Source organism: Chiloscyllium punctatum, chromosome 44, assembly GCF_047496795.1.
Source record: "Chiloscyllium punctatum isolate Juve2018m chromosome 44, sChiPun1.3, whole genome shotgun sequence".
Taxonomy (NCBI): Eukaryota; Metazoa; Chordata; class Chondrichthyes; order Orectolobiformes; family Hemiscylliidae; genus Chiloscyllium; species Chiloscyllium punctatum.
The window spans coordinates 25,028,928-25,054,643 of NC_092782.1; the positions used below are offsets into that span (position 1 = coordinate 25,028,928).

General features: G+C 38.7%; 1 protein-coding gene across 6 annotated transcripts in view; it reads left to right on the forward strand.

The window, feature by feature from the left end:
* Positions 1-25,716, forward strand: part of apaf1 (apoptotic peptidase activating factor 1) — a 182,035-nt gene that overhangs the window by 50,964 nt on the left and 105,355 nt on the right. For all 6 annotated transcript variants that reach the window (XR_011955290.1, XR_011955291.1, XM_072562470.1 and 3 more), the window contains exons 12-17: positions 7,246-7,430; positions 13,320-13,446; positions 15,866-15,991; positions 16,154-16,285; positions 17,371-17,496; positions 21,094-21,264. Coding sequence is in view for 4 of the 6 variants with exons in the window: in XM_072562470.1 (XP_072418571.1) it covers positions 7,246-7,430; positions 13,320-13,446; positions 15,866-15,991; positions 16,154-16,285; positions 17,371-17,496; positions 21,094-21,264 (867 nt within the window). In the remaining 2 variants the exon portion in view is untranslated. The remainder of the gene's footprint in view (positions 1-7,245; positions 7,431-13,319; positions 13,447-15,865; positions 15,992-16,153; positions 16,286-17,370; positions 17,497-21,093; positions 21,265-25,716) is intronic.

The following is a 25,716-nucleotide window of genomic DNA, read 5'->3' on the forward strand; positions in this document are numbered from 1 at the left end:
TAAGGAATTTCATAGGTACATGAGGTACATCTGCAAACTTGTAGATAATAAAACATTTTCTAATATTCAAAAGAAAAGAGTGAGAGTAAATGAAGAAAGTTATAACAGTACCTAGTAGACTTTTTAGAGACTTGGTTTTGATTTGCAGATGTTTGTACTATTCCTATAACTTGTCATTTTTATTATAACAAAAAGTGGTGAGGCAACGTGTGTTGACAAGGGGACAAATTCAAGGAAGACAGCTTAGAATTAAGGCAGATGTGGACGAATTGGGCTACAAATTTGAGACAGATCAACTTCAATGTGAATATGAACCTAGAATTATGCATATGAGACATGCAGCAAGTTGTTCATTGCCAGTGATGGAAAATAAGCTTAACATGATAAATGACTTCACTAAAAGACACCAGTTAATTTAATTATGCACCCTGTAATTCCTACTTGCAGTCCCAACTATTATTCAATATTTGTTTCAATTGCTTTGACATGCTAAGTGTCATGAATTCAGCTGATGTTACTACTAAACAACATGGGTTGAGTCCTGTGACGGCTGAGCTTCTCATGTAGGTTCGTCCTTCTCTACCGCCTCCCCTCACCTAAGGCATGGTGACCCTCGAGTTAAACCACCACCAGTCATGGATGTCTAATGACCGCACAATCCTTTGGGACTGTGGCAACTTAACTATTGAACAAATCAGATCCCATACTGAAATCTGGCTTGATAGATCAGATTTTTAAAAAAATCAATATGGCAGCCTTTCACTGAAACATAAATATATAATGCTGTAAATTTGTTTTTAACAATACATCGAGTTTATTACACAACAGAAATAACAATAAAATTGAACAAACTAAACTGTTTACATATAGTAAAATTTGAACAATTTCAAAACACATGGCAAAATAAGATCCTATCTATTCCGGGAGTCATCACTTTACAATACTCAAAGTCCTTTCTTTCTCATGTGTAGGTTGAACTGTTTATTTCAATTCTCCATCTTGAGAGCTTGATAGCCTTTCCTTCGATTATTTCTCACAACCAAATTTAACATTGATTTTAAATAATCAAATGCTAGGTTTCTAATTAAACATTTACGGTCTGGAATTTTCAAATTAAAATACTGAAGTAACCCATTTCCTAACTGTTCTGAACTAATCCCCTTATCCAGGAGAAGCTGTTCGTACATCTGTCTCTGTGAGCTATCCAAATTAATTTCAAATTCGGTTTTGAAATTTTGCTACAGAAAGGTTAATTGTTAAATTCTTTCATATACACAGAAACCCTGCATGCCACCAATTCAAAATTCAAACTCCAAAGTTTATGAATATATATAGATCACAGAATTAATATCACATGAGAAAGATGTGCAGGTCAGGTGAATTGGTCATGCTAAATTGCCCGTAGTGTTAGGTAAAGGGGTAAATGTAGGGTAATGGGTGGGTTGCGCTTCGGCGGGTCGGTGTGGACTTGTTGGGCTGAAGGGCCTGTTTCCACACTGTAAGTAATCTTAAAAAAAAAAGGACAGTCAGTTCATTTAAAGACCCTTTTCTTGAAATATCTGTAATTGCATGGTTATAAATTGACTTAGATTGTTGTCGAAAGCCGTTTCAAAATATTGTGTGCTTGGTGGTTGGCAGTGTTAATTCAGTAGCAATGGGGAAAACTCTGGAATTGTATTCACAACCATTTGTTACGAAAAAAATGGCAGAAAGTTGTTTCAGCATTTTTAAAAACTGACGAGTGGTGATATAGTGATGTGCAGTGTATTGTAGAAAATATAGGAAATGTACAAACCAGCATTCATGATTGTCAGTGATGACACAGTAGTTCTAAACAGTCGAGTTCAGCCTGAGATAATCTTCAGGGAGAAGGATGGGCATTGGTGATCAACAAAGAGTTTGTGGAGGAGACTGAAGACAGTGACAGGAGTTGGAGGGTTACTGTGATTATGATTGAACAGCTAAGAATGGAACCAGATGCAGGTAGTGCCATCCAGCTGGATGGTCAGGGACATATATTGCTGGACAATGATGTGATCCACCATGCCAGAGCCTGCAGATGGATCAGAGAAAGATGTGATGCATGGTTTACCATGGTTACAATCAAATTCGATATTATTTGAGAATTGATGAGGGCTAAATGTTGTAGCTGGGACAAAATTCTGACTGGAGGAATTCAAACATTGAGTTGTTGGGAATTGAGCATTTCATTGAGTCCCTAAGATGTCAGTTGTTTCGCATCTTCCCTTTCATCACAGAAAATACAGAAGCAAAGTGCGCAGCAACAGATTCAGTGAAAGCTTTGTAGTTTCAGAACTGGGAACTCATGCCACTCAATTCCAGCCTGATGAAACTAATTAACGAAAGCACACGCAGCCACAGTGAAGCCCATTCCCACAGGCAATGTTCAGTTTTTGTTAGCTTTGGTTCTTCATGTCTCTAGGTTGCTGCTGTTTTTTGAGCCTGGAAGAACTATTGTCAGCGTTGCTCTTAAATTGACAGACTTGAACAGTAGTACTCAGCTGCATTGCTGTCTTTAGAAAAAGGCACAGCAAGTCCAATTGAGTGTTGTGCTTCCAGTTAGGGTGGCTGCCCAGCTTGGGGATGTCATTGTTCAATCTGGATTTTCAGTGACCAGAGCACAATGTACTGAGGTTCAAGTTGCACAGAATCTGGCAAGCATACCTCCTTAAAGCTTCTACAAGATCATTATTAACTGATTATTACTCGTACTGATATTTTCAGGATCTTTTAACTTCACAAGATGGATGTTCTATTTGCCTACCTAACTATCCCATTATATGTGAAGCTTTTTTAAGTTCTGTATATGAATGTGAGTTATTAAGTATCCATAGCTTTAAATGGAGTCTTTAGTCCCAGGTTTGGTTGCTACGTTTATGATAAGTAGAATTTACACATGTTGAATATTTTGCATTTTTTGTCAATGTGAATTCTTGAAAATTGAAGCACATGCATTGTAAAATCATTCCCCGTTTTGATTGCAGGCTGTTGATAGCAAAAGTGCATTGATATGTTAGACTCCAGTGTGTTTGCATAAAGAATAGTAGGCATTAGGTGTTCACTAAGTCAAAACGCCTTGTAAAGTTTCTGTTGAATTAGATGAGCATCCTCCTATCATTCTAGTTTTTAAACTGCAACCCCTGGCAGTTATGTTCAAGACAGGGATGGCACAGTAGCTCAGGGGTTAGCACTGTTGTGTAGAGTTTGCTCATTCTCCCGTGTCTGCATGGGTTTCTGCTGGGCGCTCTGGTTTCTTTCCATAGGCCATGGTAAATTGCCTCGTAGTGTCCAGGGATATGTAGGCTAGGTGGATTAGCCATGATAAATACATGTCTGGGTGGGATGCTCTTTGCAGATCGCTGTAGACTCGATTGGCTGAATGGCTTCTTTCTGTATATGAGGGATTCTAACATCTTATCAAGACACTAAATTGATACTAAACTGGATAACAGAAGAAAAATTCTGTTTGTGTCATGTTTAGCGCTTCATTTAAATAACATATTGACTGGAAACCTGAACCTTTATTCTATGGTCTTTTTACTTGTGGTTGCTGTCCTAGAGTATCTTTCTGCGCTACTACAAATTTGCATGAGTGATGGCAAAATGAATGAGCATCGTCAGAGCAACAATTAATAATTGTCAGTTATTAATACCATTCATGTGGAGAGGGCAGAGGGTTTGTTATTTAGGGCAGAGGGTTTGTTATGTGCATTCATAATGAGCTGTGTTTCCCTCCTTTGTGGAGAGAGAGATGAAAGAAAGTAGTTGGACCTGGAAGTAGTGGATCTTTGTTAAATGGAGGCCAGTTGTATATATGGTGGTCAGATGATGCAGATTTGCAGTAGATGGTGAATTGGAAGGTTACTTTCTGTTCTCTCGTTAACCCTTCCTTTTTCAAGAGTGACTCATCTCTTGATCCCAGAGCCCTTTCTGGTTTCTTTTGAAGGAAATGAATACTGAATGGAGCTATATTTGTGCTTGAAGAGGAAACAAACCCTACTATCAGGGCATGTACAGGATTCTGCAAGTTATTACTGAAGATAATGGAAATGATTCTGCTGTTGTGTAAGGTGAGAGGTTACGAGCTACGCCCTGGGAATATTAGGACAGGGGCCGTGGATATTTGGAAACATTTGAATGAGAGATTTAAGGGAAAATATGTCAGTCAGTTTTATTGTAAAATGGCTGGTATGACTTTCAGTTTAATAAATGTCTGCAATAATTCAAAACTCGTTAGCGACAAAGGGATACTAATTACAACAGTTGCCTGAAGTTTCAAATTGTGGTTAACTTTTAAGTTGCTTCAGGATAATACGATGCATTCGAATTTCCATTGTTCACATATGAAGGGTAAGCCTCTGGTCCCAACAGGAATGAAGTTGTATAATGTATTGATAACAAATATGGAATTATTGTCATAATCTCCTTTTCTAATTAGATTTGTCAGACTTATCTATGATTTCCCATTTGGTTGACATACTTGTATCAATTGTACAGTAACTAGAGAGAAGAGTTGACAAATTTCTTATCAGTGAACCGAACCCCTCAAGGCTATGTTGTAATGAAATGTGCCCTTGTACAGTGATAAAGTTAAATGTATATATATATCAAAACATAGTGCAGTAATTATCTGAATATTCAATAAGAAATGAGAAAGCAATGTTAGGCTGCTAAGTATTTCATCTTGTGAATAATGGTTCTGAATATGTTAAACTGCAATAAGTACAAGAAGGCTTACGATCCACATTCACTCTATCCATCACTACATCGTGGCAGACTTGTGTATCATCTACAAGGTGGAAAGGCAGCAACTCAAGAAAGCTCCTTTGACAGTCCCCTCCAAGCCCACTAGCTTACTCAGCTGAAAGGACAGCAAAATAATCAAGGTCTTGAGGTATGAAAATAGGCTGATACGCTGACATCTTTTTCACTGGAATGTAGGAGGTTGAGGGGTAACTTTATTGAGGTTTATAAAATCATGAGGGTTTTTCCTGAGGGTTGGGGGAGTTCAAAACTAGGGGCATATTTTTAAGGTGAGAGGAGAAAGATTTAAAAACCGTGAGGTGCAACTTTTTTTTACACAGAGTGGTTCATGTGTGGAATGAACTGCCAGAGAAAGTGGTGGATCCAAGTAGAATTACAATGTTTAAAAGGTATTTGGATAAGTTCATGAATAAGAAAGCATTGGAGGCGTATCAGCCAAATGCACACAGCAGGACTAGTTCAATTTGGGAACATAGTTGGCTTGGGCTGGATGGACCGAACAGTCTGTTTCTGTGCTGTATGACTACGACCTGCAAATATCCCCTCCATGCTACACACCTGATCCAGATACACATCATTCCCTCATTGGCGCAAAACCCTTGGAACTACATGCCTAATTACACTGTGGATGTAAAATACCTTGCTTAGAAATTGAATAGTGTATTCTACAGATTTAAGTTAATTATTAGTTTGTATTTTCCAAGGTATCTGTAGTTGCCTTTTGTACACGAGTGCATCCTTATGTTTACAAGTTACTTTCACTTGTATAAGAAATAGTTGTACATACAGTAGTATGATCTTCCATTGTTTGAGATGATAGTCAAATATCTTTCGCTACAACACTAATATACAATTATTCTCATAAGGAAGATAGAATAACACAACATGAATAGATATCAATATTAGATAAATAAACCAGATATAGGCAATCAATATTTTGAATTTACTCGTTAGTTGTCTTGCCAGTGACAAAGTATGAAAAGACATCTGTATTCCATTTACCTCTATGTAATATGATTGAGTGTAGATACTCTGTCACTCATGACAAAAGGCAAGGTGATATGCTGCAAAGAATCAAGGTTACCAAGGGAGCATCATAGCCTGATCCCAACATTGACTGGATCTCAGGCAGAGAAAATAACTAATTATGAAAATAATTCTCTCTATATTTGACTGCTGCTGAGAAATATGGGTATCTTTGTTCTTAGGCTGATCCTCTTTACTTTGGGATAACATCGATAGAATCAGGTAGAAACAATAGCTGTGTGATCCTAGCACTATTAGAATTAGAACTGGAATTAGAATTAGATTTTATTGTCACATGTACTCAAGTACAGAGATATAGGAGTACAGTGAAAAGTGTACAATGTCGCAATTCCTGGTGCCATCTTAGGTACGAGGTACCTGTATAAAACGTATTAGGTACAAAATACCTTGGTAAAAAATCTTGGGTACAAAGTAAAATAGTTAAACATACCACCACAGGTCTGACAGTATCACTTAAGCTCCATTTAACCTTAAGGTAGGGATGTTTCTTTCATTGGCGATGTTTTCCTGTTAATTTTTAAATTATTTAAAAAGTCTTAAATTTCTCTCCACATTCTTTACTTGAAACATTATACATTTTAAACACTAACAGTCACCAGTTTTTCCAGTTGTAGTAATATCATCAAAAACTGACAGGTTTTCAAACACAGTTTACTTCTTCCTGATCATAGACAATAAAAATGCTAAATTCCTTCACAAAACCAAAATTGTTGCATAATCTCAACAGGTCTGGTGGCATCTGTGGAGAGAAATAAGAGTGAACATTTCAGATCCAGTGATCCTCCTTCAGCATTGAAGAATTTATTAAGTTTTGGGATGCAGTAAATTATTCCATAGTAAAGATTTGCCCTAAGGGATATCGAGGTTTTTATATCAGGAAGTCAATGTTGATCCTTCAGGTAGAATCAAACACAGCCAGCTTCATGCATTTCTGTGTAACTTGAGAAGAGAAAAGTAAACATAGAGAAATTTGCAAAAATAGAATGATTGAACAGGGAATAGTCTTTCAATTGCATGAATCTCCTGTGTTTTTAAAGTTAACTATCAGGCTGTACAAGGCGACAGTATTGGATAGACCATATTCTAGTATACATATGTGACTGAAGGTGTGCAAACCAAGAAGGAGAAAGGGAATAGTGTTTAAAAAACTTGTGATTGTAAATAAGAGATTCCTGCAAACAATTGAGAATGAAAATTCAAAATGTGGTGGTGAATGCTGACAGTTTCATGGTTTCTATTGCAAAATTCAAACCAATAAGGTTACCATATTTGATTGATATGTAGTTATTTTCTGTTCAATTTGAGATTTAAAGTTTACAATGTAAGTACATTTTAACATCACCTTTTCAGAAAAAATTTTTTTAAAATATAAATTTAAGAAAGGTAATAATTGATATCCTGCTTCTTTTACAGAACAGTACAGTACGGGAAAATTTTCAAGAATTCTTGTCTTTGAAAGGCCATCTTCTTGTGCAGAAACCCTTTCCAGATATTGTGCAATTGGGCCTTTGTCAACCTGATTCCTCTGAAGTGTACCGGCAGGCAAAACTGCAGGCTGTGGAACGAGCCAAAAAAGGGGCTGTATACCTGGATTGGATGTTAGTATCCAAAGGTGGTATAATGGAAACTGAAGCTTAATTGAGCAAATATAATCACTGATATCCCTAATTTTGTCTTCATCCCAGCTATACAAATAATTATTTCTGTACCACCAAATATTATTAGTTTATTCCCTATATTCTTACAGAGATTGAAGTTAATTGCATTGAGAACTTAATTTCCATGTTTTCTAATCTTCTTTGACCTATACACTGGAAGCTTCAATTCTGTCCTGGTTTATTTATCTAATATTGATATCTATTCATGTTGTGTTATTCTATCTTCCTTATGAGAATAATTGTATATTAGTGTTGTAGCGAAAGATATTTGCATCACTTATTTTCCACTTTGAACAGAACATCAGATAGTCTTATCTATGTTCATTGCAAAACATGTCAGCATGTAAAGTACATGCAGTTCCCTGACCCATCCCACAGCATCTCCACACAAGAGATGGAGGTAATGTTTTATTCTACAGATTGAAACATTGATGTCCTATTTACTGCTGTTATTCTTTGTATTCTATTTATTTTAGTTGTTGCAATTATGAGCCTTATAACATTATGTTTTGTGGCTATCTTTAAATTAAGGTAAATCAATTTAATTCAAATAAATTAATTTATTTTAAGATAATTAAAGTTAAGGCAAGATCTGAATTTTATAAAGCAGAGCTACTTGGCCCTTACAACTACTTTTTCTCAACTCTGGAAGGAAGCTTTCCACAATAAATTACATCATTTGAACCAAAGTGATGTTGGGATAAGTGGTTTGAAACCACAAGATTTTTGTTTCCTTTGATTGAATGGAAACAATGTGCTCTTCAGAGCATAGCAAGTTGTTGCTAGTTGAAATAGGGGCCATTTAAGAACAGATTAGATGGGTGATTGAGGAAAAGGGTTTGGGAAAAGAATAGGCATATGAAATTTTATTGAATATGTGGAAGTTAAACACCAACACAAATTGGGTGAGGGAAATGGCCTGATTTCTGAGTTGCAATTTTTATGTCTATATATGTATGAATGTTTATAACATGATTGTGATTGTTAATCCACAAGTGTGACCATGAACTCCTTGGTGCTTGTCACTTTAATTCTGTGCTGTATTCTTATTCTGAAATCCTCAAATTTCTACATGGTTCCACTGAAGCTTTCCCAACTTAAGGAACAGTATCTTTTTAGCTGAAACCTATACAGCTTCCTGGAATTGTTACCGACTTTATTAATTTTACTGCAAAGTTACTGCAACTCTAACTTTCACTTCCACTGAAGTGTTGAGATTACCTCAATCTCCTTTTAGTTTCTTCCTGATATCATCCACCAGCAATTATAATTCTTCAGCTTTCTTAAAATCATACTTTAGCTTCACCATTTTTCTCCTTTCTCTTATTGAATTTTGTTCATGTGATTTCTCTGTGCTATTGATTTTAAATCCCATCTACAAGTTCTAACACTCCTTGTTTCTTAGATCCATGTGTGTACACCCCTCATTGCTAGTTAAGTCCTGTGCTCACCATTTGTGATGCTCTTGGAAATCCTTCCATCCTGCTTGCCGAAGCTGTCTGTCGGAACGACCGCTATTTTTTCCACTGGATCCTCAAACTGTAGTGTGTCCTAAATCTGATTTTGTGCTCTTCCCAATGCATATTTCTTCTCCATAATACTTTTCTCCAAATCGATCATGGATTTTCCCTGTCTAATTTCTTTGACTTCTCATCTCAAAGTCTGCTTTTCCAACTTTTCAGCTTTGAAGCAGAATTAGTTAGCTGATTAGAGATGGTATGATTGTGCATAACGTCACCAGAAAGTCTGTTGCAATTAAGTTTGGGGCAGAAAGGGTCAAATGCAGGGATCCTGTCCATCAGCAGCAGCATGTCAGTTTGGCTCATCAGCGAGCCACGTGACACCTTGGATCCTGAGCCCATCACAATTTCATGGTGATGCAGCAGTTAGTTTGGGAGCTGCGCACCTTTCCTGCCCCTCCCTACGGCAGCTCAGCAATCTCTCAGCAGAATCAGGCCTCCACTTCGGGATTAGCAGGCCCATGCTGAAAGATGTCCCACTGCCCTTGCCTTTGAATGCAATTCCTCCCCCTTTACCAAATATCCTCTGTTTCACATCCTCACTCATCTTTGGTCTGGGGTTCCTCTTTAAACATGGGCTATTGGTGGTTACGCTACCAGCGATTGGCAGCGCACTCAACATTACTGCTGACACCAAGGAGCTGATGACATTTGACCAGTCAGCTCTCGGTGAGTGAGATTTGTACCCCCAGAATTCCAGTCTCAGGAAATACTCAGGAAATGAGTATGAGGAGTGGCACTTAATTTCATTACCCCTGTAGAAACGTTTGAGGTTCTTAACACTTCTTGACCTGGTATCCAAGAATCATGTCAAGCAATTTGGCCCTGACCTCCCCACCCTATCACATCCACCTGGTGTGTCTCAACCTTTCTTTTGTGATCAGATCTTTGAAGGTTTGTCTCCAAAATAAGGTGTTCGGAGTTATTTATTTGATATTTATTTCATTGTTTTGATTGATGATGAATTTGCTTTCCCCACTTATAACTCCTGTAGACCCATTTTCCGTTTCTTGTTCCATTCCTGTCCACTTGTGCCTTTCACCATCACCCCTTGTATCAGTTAATCTCTCCACTTTGTCACAGAAATTATTTTTCTTTTTTATTCCTCTTCCTTTTCCTTTGTACTTGCCCAGAATCCTGTTATAATTTGAGATTCTAAAAAAAACTCCTGTTTTACCACAGCTGAAGTTCCCAACAGATGTGACACAAGAGATAGTAACCAGCTGTTCAACTTGATTTATAAATATGGTTTAGCGAGCAAAAGGAGTCAGCTGTTGTTTTTGCTACATATGAAAGTAGAAACCTTAGGGTGTTCAACTTGCTGACAAGGGTCGCATTAGGATGTAAATCCCTTTCAGTTGTTTTAGAGATTATTCTGCTCCTTAAACTGCAGCACCCTAATATTGTACAGCTAAAGAATGTAGTGGTAGGAAACCACTTACTGATCAAATAAGGGTGTTTTTTTTGGAGCTTCATGACTCCTGAAGCTATGTACATCATAGCTTACCTTAAAGGTTCATTCACATATTCTGAAACTCTGTCTCTACATCTCCCATGTGTTTAGTTTTTAATTTTATTAATGTTGTTAGCTGAAACATTTAAGTAAAAATATTCCCCTTTAACTCAACGTACTTCTCTCACCACCTTCTCCCAAAGTTCCTTGTTTACAGATTCAAGCGCTCGAGAGATCTCACTGTTTGGCCATTCAAAATAATGTAGCTGGAACTGTACTTTAGCAGATGAAAGTAGTGACCGCATGGTGGCGCAGTGATTAGCACTGCTACCTTATGGTGCCAGGGACCCGGGTTCAATTCCACCCTCGGGTGATTGTCTGTGTGGTGTTTACACATTCTCCTCATGTCTGGGTGGGTTTCCTCTGGATGCTCTGGTTTCCTCCTACAGTTCAAAGATGTACAGGCTAGGTCGATTGGCCTTTGGAATTGCAGAATTACAGGGATAGGGTAGGGGTATAGGTCTGGGTGGGATGCTCTTCGGAGGATTGGTGTGGACTCAATGGGCCAAATGGCCCGTTTCCACACCACAGGGAATCTATGATCCTGTGAAAGGAAAACAATAGGATTAATAGCCCAAAGACCACAGTGCCAAAAGTATTGGTGGCTAGCAGGATTTTCATATTAGGATAAAGACAGCTGGATGCTCATTTGGAGGGTACCACTTACACATAACTGGCTTTCTCTTTCACGATGCCCTGTATTGAAATGAGTATCTGATGGTGCAAATCTACTGAATGGTAAAGTTGCATCATCAAAGAGAAGCTGAAGAATATTACCATTCCCTACAATAGCAGGACAATGGCAACTTGAGATTCTTCTGCCATGTTTTCAAGATTAGGATGAACAGAGGCATCAGGAAGGCAACAGATTCATTCCTTGAAAAACATGCAAAGACCATGAGGGATCAACAAAAAGCTGTTCAGAGATTTCTGGCTGTGCAGGAAGATTTGCAGTCAGGATGTCAAAACTTCATCTGAAGGTCCTGCAAATCTGCTGGACCGAAGGATGAGATGAGAGAAACTTCAACATTAACTGCTGTGACTTTATTGTATGTTTGCGAAGCTGGGAAAAATGAGTTCTCTGACCTCTCATTTTAAAGGGCAACTATTGTTCTTGTGCTTTAGCAATGGTGAAGAATTTTCCTATCTATGCAGAGTTTCATGTTCTTGAGTTGTAAAAGGTTATCTCATCTTAGATGGCCACATGCAGTGCTTCCTCAGTAACACTGTTGGGCACATAAACTATGAGTAGGTGTAGTATTCTCCACACTCACATCTGGATGTGTATCACAAGAATCTTGATGGACCCTGAGGAGTTGAAGTCCACACGACTTTCTTTCTGGAAAGGTGAAATGGACCTAACTGTAACATGTTATTAAATTCACTCACTGAATATTGTGTCTCCTAGTCAGAATCTCTGAGTAAGAAGCTCATTCTCTTCAAACATAACTGAAGAAGGATCATAAAGCTGATTAAACTCTTGAAAAACTGAGAAAGCTGTTTACAAAATGTCATCCAATCTTCTTGCCATGACACTTAAGCAGGCAGAGACAACTGTGGATGTCTTCACAAGCTGTTGTTAAAAATCCCACATGTTGTGAAACTTGAAACAATCAGAAAAAGATATTGCCAGCATTGGAGAGCTTGTGCTATAGGGAGTAGCTGAATACGCTGTTTTCCCTGGAGCATCGGGGGCTGAAGGATGATCTTTACAGATGTCTATAAAGTGGCATGATGGCTCAGTGGTCAGCACTGCTGCCTTTATAGCATCAGGGACCTGGTTCAATTCCACCCTTGGGTGACTGTGTGGAGTTTGCAAGTTGTCACTGTGTCTGTGTGGGTTTTTGCCGGGTACTCCGGTTTCCTCCCACAATCCAAAGATGTGCAGGTTAGGTGGGTTTTCCATGCTAAATTGCCCATAGTCCCCAAGGATGTGCAGGTTAGCCATGGGAAAATGGAGGGTTAGAGGGATAGGCTAGAGGGTTGGGTCAGTGTCAACTCGATGGGCTAAATGGCTTGTTTCTACACTGTACATACTCTGTGATTGTATAAACACATTTTCAGGCAATTCATCACCACTTGCAGAACTCATAAACGAAACTAAGACTCAGTCTCCACTTCTGAATGTACTCACCACAGAAATACAAATCAAACCTAAGACTTTCCACTTTAGATCTTAGGTTTCCAAATAATAATATCATGACTCTTCTTCACAGAGCAGATTAATCTGTCCCAAACAACTGCTGGATATTCTCTTATTAACATAAGTAAGATGAGTACCTTAGGTTTTGTCTATATTCATACTGGCCAAAATAGCAGCTGACCCTTTTCCTTATTACACTATATCTATAAATTATATCTTAATTAATTTTTTTGTGGGATTGGGCATCGTTGGCTGGCCAGCATTTATTGCCCATCCCTAGAACTTGCAGTTGTAATCAATGTTTGAAATATTATCTCTCTCTTCTCCCCCCCGCTCTCTCTCTCTCTCTCTCTCTCTCTCTCTCTCTGTCTCTCTCTGTTTGTGGCTCGCTCGCTCTCTTTCCTTCTCCAGTGGTGCCGATGACATGCTGAGTATTTCCATCATTCATGGTATTGTGTTTTTATTTTGGAATTCTCCCTCAACTATTGTTCTTTGCCATCCTATCTTCCTTTGAATGCCTTTTCACTATTTTTTAATCTGAGAATTTGGTAAATCTAACCAAATGAGTCATTCAGAACTTTTTACTGTTCAGAAATAGTTAGAACAACATGTTTTAAGTCAGTTCTTGCTGACTTAATGCTGTTAAATAACAGGAACAAGAAGACCTTGCAGAACTTGTCTCGCCTTGTTGTTCGACCTCATAGTGATGCTGTTTTTCACGCCTGTTTTTCTCATGATGGGTTGAAGATAGCATCTTGTGGAGCAGATAAAACTTTGCAGGTAAATAACAATCAACAAAATTGCATTATCTATTTTTGCGTTATTCTTGTTCTATCCTGGGAAGTGTAAGAAACAGAATACTAATACTCCATTCTTCAATAACCCAATTTTACTAAACATCATGCTATATGCAGAGGAACCTCGATTATCCAGCATTCAATTATCCGAATTTCGGATTATCCAGCAAGATCACAACGTTCAAATGCTTGGCTAAACTGCGTTATTCGGCATTCAATTATCCGAACAAAATACTCCCCGCCCGTGTCGTTCAGATAATCGAGGTTCCTCTGTATTATTTAGTTCTGAGGAAGCGTCACTGGTCCTCAAACATTAACATTGCTTTCTGTGCCAGACCAGCTGAGTTTTTCAAACATTTTCTGTTTTTGCATATTATTTTGTGTAGTTTTGATCGATACTACCTCTTGCAAGTTAGTATTGGATGAAACTGCATGTGTGACCTACACCATGCCTTAACGTTCTTTTGAAAGGGTAGTAAAGTTTTGTAATTTTTTTACTTGAAGGATTTCTTTATTCAAAGTTACAACATTAAGAACAGACTCAGCTGGAAACCTTTTGAGTTCCATGTTTCTTTAACATTCGACTGCACTGGTAACACTAGCGATAAGGAGCTCTCTAAACGTTGCTATGAAGCAAGGTGGTGTCATGACCTTGAAATGGCCTGAAAGCCAATCTGGATTTGTTAATCCAGGGGAAACAGCTTGACATGTGCACATTCCTGCCTAAATCTCCTTAGAAAGGCAGTAATTTCTCACTATTTGGATTTTTCCTCCTCCATATCCGGAATGAAGATTAGAAGCTAAGCTGAAAAAATTGCCAGCTTTCTTTTTGTGTTAAACAGTTCAACCTGACTAATCCACTTGAGAGAAAATTGGGAGTCAACTATAATGGTGAGCGAGTCGAATCACATGCAGGCCACGTTCATGGCGCTAAAGAATTTATGATACAATAGAATAAATCAAGCTATTTACTTATGATACAATTTTGAACATTTGAAAAATAGAAAAAAATACTATCTCATCTTTCCCAACACCATCATGCTACAGAACCCCGACACCAGAGAGATTTTACTTCTCTGTCACTTCCATAGCTTTGACTTGGTTTGATGTTGCAGCTGTACAGGACTTTGGTAAGGCCACATTTGGAGTACTGTGTGCAGTTCTGGTCGCCTCACTTTAGGAAAGATGTGGAAGCTTTGGAGAGGGTGCAGAGAAGATTTACCAGGATGTTGCCTGGAATGGAGAGTAGGTCGTATGAGGATAGGTTGAGAGTTCTCGGCCTTTTCTCGTTGGAACGGCGAAGGATGAGGGGTGACTTGATAGAGGTTTATAAGATGATCAGAGGAATAGATAGAGTAGACAGTCAGAAACTTTTTCCCCGGGTACAACAGAGTGTTACAAGGGGACATAAATTTAAGGTGAAGGGTGGAAGGTATAGGGGAGATGTCAGGGGTGGGTTCTTTACCCAGAGAGTGGTGGGGGCATGGAATGCGCTGCCCGTGGGAGTGGTAGAGTCAGATTCATTGGCGACCTTTAAGCGGCATTTGGATAGGTACATGGATGGGTGCTTAATCTAGGATAGAAGTTCGGCACAACATCGTGGGCCGAAGGGCCTGTTCTGTGCTGTATTGTTCTATGTTCTATGTTCTATGACTTCATTGTTTGTTTTAATTCTCAGCTTTAAAGTTCGATGGCCTTTTTTCCATTAGTCATACAACTGAGCTTAAATTTTCTTAGCTTTTAAAAATCTCTTCATGGTTCTACTCAAATACTTCTGGTCAGGATCTTGCAGCTAAATTCCTTGCACTGAGGTAACCTCTTTCCTAATTTGATTGAAATGACTCCTTTCTCTAGGATAAACTGTTTCATGCATCCAACTTTAAGCTGAAAAAAAGAAACCTTACTGAGCTATAGGTTTTTACCCTAAAAAATGAAAAAAAAGTCCTTATTCTCCTTAACTAAAAACACGCTAATGCTGCTCAATGTTTACTCCGCTGTCATGAAACTTCTCTAATACACACAAATTCCAATATCCCACAGAGGCTCCCTCTTTTTCATCCTGGTTTAAAAATAAAATCATGCCTCCTGAAATACTGACAAGCTAATCATTAAATCCCCACAGACCAAAACCCAAATGATACTAGTTAAAAATGCAAACTCTAAAGAAAATGATATTAATTTATACATTACATATCCTACATCACACTTTGACTGCATGATAATGTTCCCTTTCTACAACGCACTGTTAATAGCTTGCCCCATGTGGATTCATATTGTCTGATTAGGTTCAAGGAAAGTGTTGAAGAAAATTCGAGTCAATGAAATTTAAAATAAATAATTCTGCAAAGTGCCCAAAAATTACATATTGTGTTTCAAAATTCTCTCTTCAAATTATGAAATAGGTTTTTAAAAGTGAAACTGGTGAGAAACTTTTGGAAATCCTTGGACATGATGATGAAGTTCTTTGTTGTGCATTTTCTCCAGACGACAAATTTATAGCCACGTGCTCCTCAGATACAAAAGTTAAGGTATGAAATCAGCAGCAGAAGTCAGTGATTTGTTTTCTAAGTCATGTTTTCATGTTTACAAGCAATTTGTAATGTGTTCTTTGGAAGTATCTTACTTAATAATCTTCCATTAATGGGACAGTCTTCTCCACCTAATAGCTAATGTAAGTTCTTTTGCCTTAGGTTTGGAATTTATTAACTGGGGAGTTGTATCATACATACCATGAACACAGTGAACAAATCAACTATTGTTGTTTTTCACGTTCACCAAATAGGATTCTTTTGGCAACCTGCTCCAATGACACCTATTTGAAAGTGAGTAAGTTGTGCTTTGAGTTTGGTTTGTTTTACATGAAGGTTTCTATTTGTTGTAAATGTTAAATCAGATCTTGTGACTTTGCTTATAGAAAGTGCAATGATGTACTGTTTTGTAATTATATGTGCTTAAAGTGAATGCATAACAGATTACTGTGTTGCTATAGTGTAGAATGATAGAACCCTTTTGTCTGTAACACTTATTTCCTCTTCATAGTGAGGAAATGCTTTCCATAAGTAACCAAGTTTCTTTTTGACATTAAACTTGTGCCTTATTCACTGACATATATTTGATAACTTTTCCCTAATATGCAAGTTTCAAAAGACTCGACTAATCCTAGCCTATTGATAGCAGGGCATGCCTTGATGAGTGGTTTTACTATCATTTATGATAGCATGTACTTATTTGATCTACCAATGGATTTGCAGAATATATTGACCTTCCATCATAGGTCTCTGGTTAGTTAACTGTTTTGTCACCTTTAATCGTAACTATTCCATTAAAATTTCAGAATTGTATGTTTAAAATGCATCGTTTCTGTTACTGCATTAGTTTCTCATTGAACTAGCATCACCAGATATATACTGCTTCATTCTTTGTGATCTGATGCATGTCGATGCGTAATGCATTTGGACATTGCAAGTTATTTTTGGTGGTGAGATGGCTGGATTCTTACCATCATGCAATTCACTTGTAGTCTTTCATAGAGTCTACAGGAAATGTAAGGCAAATTTAGTTTCTAGCAATATTGCATGCATTTTTTTACATTTAAGTTTTCATCTTTGATGCGAGAATTTATTTTACTAGTTACTAAGCATGTTCCAGCTGTCTGTAGATTTAGTCTTGTGAATTTTTAAAGCACGTTTATTACACTTTGTTCATAGTTGTTATTTTAGTGAGACCAATATATTGTGTAGTAGATTTCATGAAATTCAGCTTGAGTTTTCCCCATTTTCGCTATTGGGTTTTTCAGAGGAAAAAAAGAGAATAGATAATGAAATTATTTTAATGTGGTACCACAATACAAATCTATATTTTATTAACTTTTAATCTATTCATGTTACTTCTCTTCTGTATTTCACAGACATGGGACTTGAAAGGGACAAACTGTAGGAACACTTTGTTTGGCCACACAGATTATGTTAACCATTGCAGATTTTCACCTGATGATCAATATCTCGCAAGTTGCTCCAATGATGGGACAGTGAAGGCATGTACCATTTTAGGTGCTTTAACAATTAAAGCTGAATTTTAGACTGTGTATTGGAGAGGTGTTACACGCTTTCATTTAAAGCCTTTGAAATAACTGCATGTAGTGTTCCACTTAAAATGCAAGTGAACCACATAAAATGTTTGTGCTTTCATATTTATTCCATAGGTGTTGTGGATATGCTGATTTCTGATTTGAAATATGGTTATGCTTTGCTATCATTACAATGGAGAAAAAAATGAGCACCATTATTATTAAACAGCATCTTTCCTCAGTATTTATAAGGTTGGATTACAAAATTCCAGGGGTTACAGTGGAGGTGATAACCTAAAAATAACAACTGCTAAAGATTGCACCTTAAAAGCTCTTTGTGTTTCCTTCACCAACTCCTTCATGTCTAAATACAACACCCAGGATTAACTAAACTGTGTGCATTCTAGGCATTAAATTTAATATATAATTCTCCCACCATTCGTTGGTGCTGCTGTATTTCAGATCTCGACTTCCGAGGTAGTTTCACTAGGTGGTGCCATAGCAAAGGTTTATTTAAGTATTTTTTCCCCTTATATGCGTCAGTTTCCTGTTATTACATTTAAATTCAAAGTTTTATTTTAAAACTGTGTTCTGCACCACCCATTTCTGATACCTTGTGCCCTTTGCTTGACCTCATGTCATCTGCTTTCACTTCTTTTTGGTTTTTGTTGCTCCACTTCCCACTTTAGACAGTGCTTTTGCAGCTTACATGTACATTATTTATTCTGTCAAAGGATATGGATGTTGCCGGCCAGACCAGCATTTGTTGCTTATTCCTAATTGCCCTTGAGCAGGTGGTAGAAAGCAGCCTTCTTTAGCCACTGCATTCCTTCAGTGTTTCTACAATTGAAATTCCAGGATTATGACCCAGTGACAGTAAAGGAATAATGATATATTTTCAAGTCAGCATGGTGTGAGACGTGGAGGGGAACTTACAAATAGGAACATAGGAATAGGAGTAAGCCATTCAGCCCCTCAAGCCTGTTCCACCATTCAGTGAGATCATGATTGAGCTGTAGCCTTTTGACCTATATCCCTTAATACCTTTACTTAACAAAAAATAATCTATCTACAGTTATTTAAAGTTAACAACTTGATCCTGCATCTGCTGCCATTTATGGAAGAGTTCCAAGCATCTACCCCTTTGTGTGTAGAAGTGCTTCCTAACATATATACTGAATGGTCAGGCCCTAATTCTCGCATTATGCCACCTAGTTCTAGGACCTCAAACCAGTGGAAATACTTTAAATACCCTGTCTTTCTATTTTAATAGCTTGAAGACTTCCATCAGATCACCTTTTAACCTTCTAAATTCTAGAGATAAGCAGGTATAATCTGTGTAATTTCGCCTCATGATTTAACCTTGAAGTTCAGATATCTGTTGGCCTTGTATTTTCAGGTTAAGGGTTTGAAAGATTCTGTTGAAGAAAGCTTTAGTGAGTTGTTGCAGTGCATCTCGTAAGCTGTACCACTGCTGTCCCACTGTCAGTCTCCCACTTCTAAACATAGAAGGTAGTTGATGTGGTGCCAGTCAAATGGGCTACTCTGTTCTGGATGATGACCAACTTGAGTGTTGTTGGAGCTACACTTGTCCTGACAAGTGGACCAGACTCATTGCTCATAACATATTAGCTGGCTTATTTGGCAGTTTCTTCAGACTGAGCTGCAAATCCTTCCAACTCCCTGCTTTCCGAGCTTTTCTATGCCAGTTTTCTGTCACTGATACAGGAAACCAATGATGGAGCATTTCCCAGAGGAGGGGAGGAAGATATTATTGGAAGAAACCTTTGCTTTGTTGGTGGAAACTTCAGGGGATGGGCAGCCTGCAGATTCTCAGGGAAGTAACTCCACACACAGGTTCGGTGAGGAAAGCAATAGGAACCAGTGAAGCTTGAAAAAGAATAATGTGAGCATGGTGATATGGAATAAAGCGCTGTAAGTGTACAAATCACAGGATAAACGATTGGGATTTTGGGAGGGTACTGAAGACAGGCAACGAACAGATGGACCAGAAGTGGTTGTGTTTGTAGTGTACCACTGGACAATGACTGCAGAGGAAGCAGTTTTTTTTTTTGAGAGAAGAAATGGGAGTACGTGGAATTTACAAGGATGAACAGAAATAAGACAGAAGCCAAGGATAGAAATAATTCACTAAAGAAAACCATTAATACAGATAGTATGTTGGCTATACCTCATAGGCAAGGATGATTGTATTTTGTAAATCTGATGATGGCTTATGAAGTTGAATTGGCAACCTCAGACCTAATGACTTGAAGGGCATTTGTTGCCATTTCTAGTTGTGTTATAGTTCATGTCCTGGCATGATCCTATCACTGCTCCTGCTTTTCTTCTTCTTCTTTTTGCCAAGATTGGGTTTCAAAATGCTGGGATCCTTCTGATAGACTGCCTCTTACTGTTAGCAAGCAAAGTCAGGTTATAGTCCAATCGATATATTTGAAATCACAAGCTTTCAGAGCACTGCTCCTTCATCAGGTGAAGTGAAGAAAAGTATACAGATACAGAATTTTTAAACAGAGCAATCAATGGGTAGGGATATCAAGATATCATACAAATGGTTTAAGTGGATAATCGAATGAGTCTTTGCAGGTGTCAACAGCTGTGAAGAGGATGATCTGTAATCAAATTAATTGAGGCAGAGAGTTAATTGCAAAAAATTTAAAACTAAGTTGGTGTTGGAGACAAACCAAACAGCTGGAATAACGTACCTAACCAAAGCAACAAAAAATCAAAAACTGTACAAGCTAATTAAGGTAGAGCATTCATAACAGGCTACCAAGGTGATGCTGTTAAAACAGAACGCTAAGGAAGTTTGACAAATACAGGACAGTATAGTGGGGTTACATGTAGCACGGCATGAACCTAAGGTCACAGTTGAGGCCATCTCAGGGTACGGATCCTGGTTATCAGTTTCTGCTCAGCGATTCTACGTTGTTGTGTACCTCGAAGGCTGCCTTGGAGCATGCTTACCCAAAGATTGGAAACTGAATGTCCTTGACTGCTGAAGCGTTCCCCTGACTGGGAGGGATTGTTGCATGGTGTCCATTCATCTGTTGCCATAACATCTGTATGGTCTCACCAACATACCATGCCTGGGGGCATATTTGCCTGCAGCATATGAGGCAGACAACATTGGTTGAGTCACATGAGTACCTGAGTACATTGGCAAGATTTACTATTCAGATGTTGGCACTTTGCTCACACTGTCTGACGCTTTCGATCACCTGCAGAGACTTCTTATTCAAGACTCCACTGACACTATCTTTTGATCTCTCTGTATGTAAATTCTGACGAAGGGGCAGCTCTCTGAAAGCTTCTGATTTCAAATATACCTGTTGGACTGTTACCTGGTGTCGTGTGACTTCTGACTTTCTCTACCCAGTCCAACACTGGCACCTCCATCTCATGGTAACAAGCAGTTTCACAATCGTAGTAAGGCTTCTTCAAATGTAGATTATCCAAGTCTGTCAGTTTCGGTCGTTAAAAAGTCTTTAGAAGTTGGTTTGTTCACAGCTGCTATTGCAACACTGCCTTATGTTTTTGCAGCTATGGGATACCTCCTCTGCTAATCAGTGGAAGAGCTTTGATGTACGTGAGCAGTTCCAGAAACCAGATGCTGCTGACTATGATGATGAAGAGGTTGAGATGCTGTTAAAGTGCTGCACATGGTCATCTGATGGCACTCAAATCATGGCAGCTGCAAAAAATGTTATCTTTGTAAGTATTTTCTGAATGTTTGATTTGATAAAATAGTGAGTGATCAGAATTGAAGTGCTTCATGAGTAAATTTTGAATTTACTGCTTGAATAATCAGTTAAACAGTGAAAAATATTCTTGTAAATTTAAACCAATGGGATGGGTGAATTTGCAACGGATATCTCAAGATATCGGCCACAAATTTCAATGGATTAGGTTTTGAGACCTTGTGGTGGTTGGTGCATTGGTGCTCAATAAGTTATGAAGGGAAGTGGAATCCTTTCTCTTTCTCAGTTTTCACTTTAGGCTCCAAAGTATTCCTGTTTTGTTGTTTTTTTTTTAATTTCCCCATTCCCTCTGCTATTATTCTGCTTCGTAATTATAAGTTCATAAGATATAGGGGAAGATGCTCTCTTCCTGAAAATAGCTGTATTTGATTTAATTTGTCATATACTTGCACTTTTAATTTGGTTTCTATGCTGCTCTGCGCTCTGTTTTTTGCTTCAACTATACGGTTCAGAAATGAAAAAGTCAACAGAATTCATCGATTTTGTTTTAATCAACCTGTTCAGACATGACACAACTGTAGAGCAGATGAGATTTGAACCCAAGTAGGACTCCAAGAGATAGGAACGCTGTCACTGCCCCAGAAGAGCCCTTTGTTTGGAATTAGCATTGCACAGATGATCCTGTGATTTACGCCATGGCACAGTTGTCCAGTTGTACGTGAAGTCAATAAGTGACCCCCCTGACACTCCTTGAAACAGGTCAATAAAAATATCGGGCTCTGCCCTATTGTGCCCAACCAAGTCTAGGTTGTAGATACATGGTCCCGTGATAATTTGGCAGGAGAAATCCTCTTTTTTTTTTTTGCCCCTTTCCCTAAAACATAGGAGAAGAAATGTGCCATTCAGCCCATTAAATCAATAAGGTCATGGCTGATCTGATGATCTCAACTCCACTCTCCTGCTTTTTCTCATAACCATTGGTTTCCTTACTGATTAAAAACCTGTCTATCTCAGCTTTGAATACACTTAATGACCCAGCCACAACAGCCTCTGCAGTAAAGAATCACTCCCCTCTGGTGCTAGACTGTTCTGAAAGGGAAAACAACCTTTCTTCTTGAAATCTCATGTCGCCAAAGAACCTTGCATGCTTCAGTAAGGTCACCCCTCATTTTTCTGAACTCCAGTGAACATAGGCCCAACCTACACAACCTCCCCTCAAAAGAAAATCTCTTTATGTCCTGGATAAGCCTGATGTGGAGGTACCGGTGTTGGACTGGGGTGGATAAAGCCAAAGATACATGGCACCAGTTGTAATCCAACAAGTTTATTTGAAATCACAAGCTTTTGGGGCACTGCTCCTTTGTCAGGTGAGGTCAGGTAAACCTAATAAACTTATCCCCTCCATACCACACTGCTGTAATATGTAAAAACTTCACCATGATGTGACAAGGTTAGGGTACGTAGTTATCCCTTTAAATCTAGTCATGACACATAATATGCCCAATTTACTTCTATTGAGTCCAAAATAACTTCTGAGAAATGGATGCAATGCAACGAAAAAGTAATACTATTCCTTTTGCTTTTTTTTCTTGAATACCACTGCATTCAATCTTCAACTTTAGTTGGGCTTGCACCTGACTGCATCTGAATAGGGGGCAGAACGTAAATGAACGTCAAAGTCAGAATGCCTTTGCACTCAAATTTCCTCCTAAAGTAGCCTTTGAAAATCCTGGCGCCACTTCTTTTGGAGTTTAGGTGACATCAGGCTTGTGTTATCAAGATGACTTTTATTTTTGGATTTCTTGAATAAAAAATGACTCTTTCTGCTTCAGGATGTTACGCTTGATAATGCTTATCTTCATTACTGCACCACTTTTGCCTCTTTTGCAATTTAGCTTTGGAGACGACCATGGAATGTAGACATAAATTCCCTTCTCAGCAGCTGACACCATTCACTTAGATCTCCTGAGACACTATTTCCCTATATCAGAGAACAGTCTTCTAATCAGAATGGAGAGTTACAGAGCACGCTGCACACATTATAAACTCCAGTGCTTTAGAGAAGGATAAGTGTGAATTCTGAGGGGATAATGATCAAGCAACCTGCTGTGTCAAGATGGTTCCAAGCTGCTTGAGTTTTTTTTTCCCATGTTGCATCCATTCTAATGAAGGTGGTGAACAAAATACATTCATTGTAAAAGAAAGGCTAGTTGATAAACAAAAACATTAACGTGAAAACTAAAAATGGATTCCTAATGCAGTGGAGCTGCTACATAGATGTGGCCAGTGATTGCTCTTGGCCAAGACAGGAAAGGGCTGGGTTAGGGGCTGCCGGGAGTGGGGGGTGAAGGTGAGGCTGCCGGTCACAGGGGCCCAAACCTTAGGGAAAGACAGGAATAAGACAAGTCCAGTTCATGCTGATCTCACTACATGGCCTCTTCTGGAACCAGGAGGCTATGCTACCAGATACTGCAAACCTGTGAGTGTGACAGTGGATCCGAGAAGGGCAACACAATGGCTGGAGAGAAAAGTCTCCATTTTTTTTTGGAGGAGCAAGTCTTCAGACCCACACAGTCTTCTGCTGTAATCTGACAGCCTTAGCCTCCCTGAGTGCGTTCTTACTTCAGGCTAGCCTCAAGCAGTACCGTCGTGGACACCACCTTGTTTGTCACTCCACAAATGCACAGGTTGCCTCTTCATGCGTGTGCACTTTTGGTGCCACCTGCAAGTGGCATGAACAGCCAACTGAAAAATGAAAAAGACGATGAATTAGGTGGAGGGTGGGAATATAAAAACTAAATGTTTTGCTAAAAAATACAGGTAGTTGAGAAAAGAAAAATGAAATGTTGCAAGAAGGGAAGTGGGGGTGAAGCAATTAAGTGAAGCAGTCAAGTTTTGTTATAGAGATTATGTAAGGAATAACATTCCTCAGTTAGGCTGCTGACAGCTGCCCACACTTTTCATGAGCTGTTGAACAGCAACTGCGAGGTATTCAAGATCCGTTTTAACATAGCACCCTCATCCAAAGGGGATCTGTAGTGTTTTCTTTAACCAGACAAACTGCAGACTCCTTACTGAGGGCCAAAAGAAAAATGAAGTACAAACTTAAATATTCAGTTCTATGTAAAATGTACACAAATCAAAATAGAAAGAGAAAGAAAGATTGGGTTAAGATAGATTAATGACAGAAAGGGAAAATGTAACAAAAAGCTTGCAACAAGGGAAATTATTTGGCCATTATAATATTTATCACACTGTGAAGAATGCATTTACAACTGAATGTGCCAGGCCTTCACACACTCATGATTAGTTATAAATTCTGGCCCTTAAGTCGTCTTGTTCCAAAGTTTGTGGAGAAGCAAGAAAATTTGAACAGAAACTGTCAATTTCTACATTTCATTGTGCCCTCACAGTATCCTTGGCATTAATAGGGGAATAAGGTACAAGAGTAGAAAGATTATGATGAACAATATGCAGCACTGATGATGCCTCAGCTGGAATATTGTGTACAGTTCTTGGAGGCAGGGTGGGTGTGGGGGGGGGTGATGGGGGGAGAGCAGTGGTGGCGGTGCCACACAATACAAAGGATGTGAATGCATTGGAGAGCATGCAGGAGATATTTAAAAGAATGGTACCACAGATGAGACTCTTCAGTTATAAAGAAATGTTGGAAAATTTGGGACTGTTTTATCTTGGGAAGGAGAATGCTTAGATAACTTTTGTTAGAAATTTTCAAAATTGTGAGGGGGTCTGGTCAGAGTGGATAGGAAGAAACTGTTCCCACTTCTAAACGAATTGAGAACGAGAGGCCTCAATTGTAAAATATTTTACAATGGAAGCAAGTAGGAAGTGAGAAAAGTCTTTTTCGGGCTCTGCAGTGCATTGTTTGGAAATGTTGTAGAGGCAGGTTCGACTGAGGCTTTCAGGAAGATGATTATTTAAATAGAAGCAATGTGCAAAGTCACAGGGAAGGGGCAGGATATTGGTACCAAGTTAAAAAGCTCAGACAGCCTGTGCAGACACAATGGACAGAATGGCCACCTGCATCATAACAATTTTGTGATTCTGTGACACCAGCGCTTGCTGTTTGATTTGCTCCAGAGTAACAATGAGCAATGATATCCCACTGTTCCAACTGCAGGATACGAATCAGTGTGTCTTTAATGTATGTTTGTGTTTGAGCGATGATGAGGGAGTGCTGGTGTTGGATGAGGTGGACAGAGTTAAAAATCACATAACATCAGGTTGTAGGCAGTGCTTCCATTCCTGATGAAGGGCTTTTGCCTGAAACGTAGATTTTTCTGCTCCTCGGATGCTGCCTGACCTGCTGTGCTTTTCCAGCACCACTCTGATCTAAACTCTGGTTTCCAGCATCTGCAGTCCTCACTTTTGCCTAGTGCTTCCAAATAAACTACAACCTGGTGTTTAAGAGAGAGAGAAATGCAAAGAAGTATCAATGTACTTA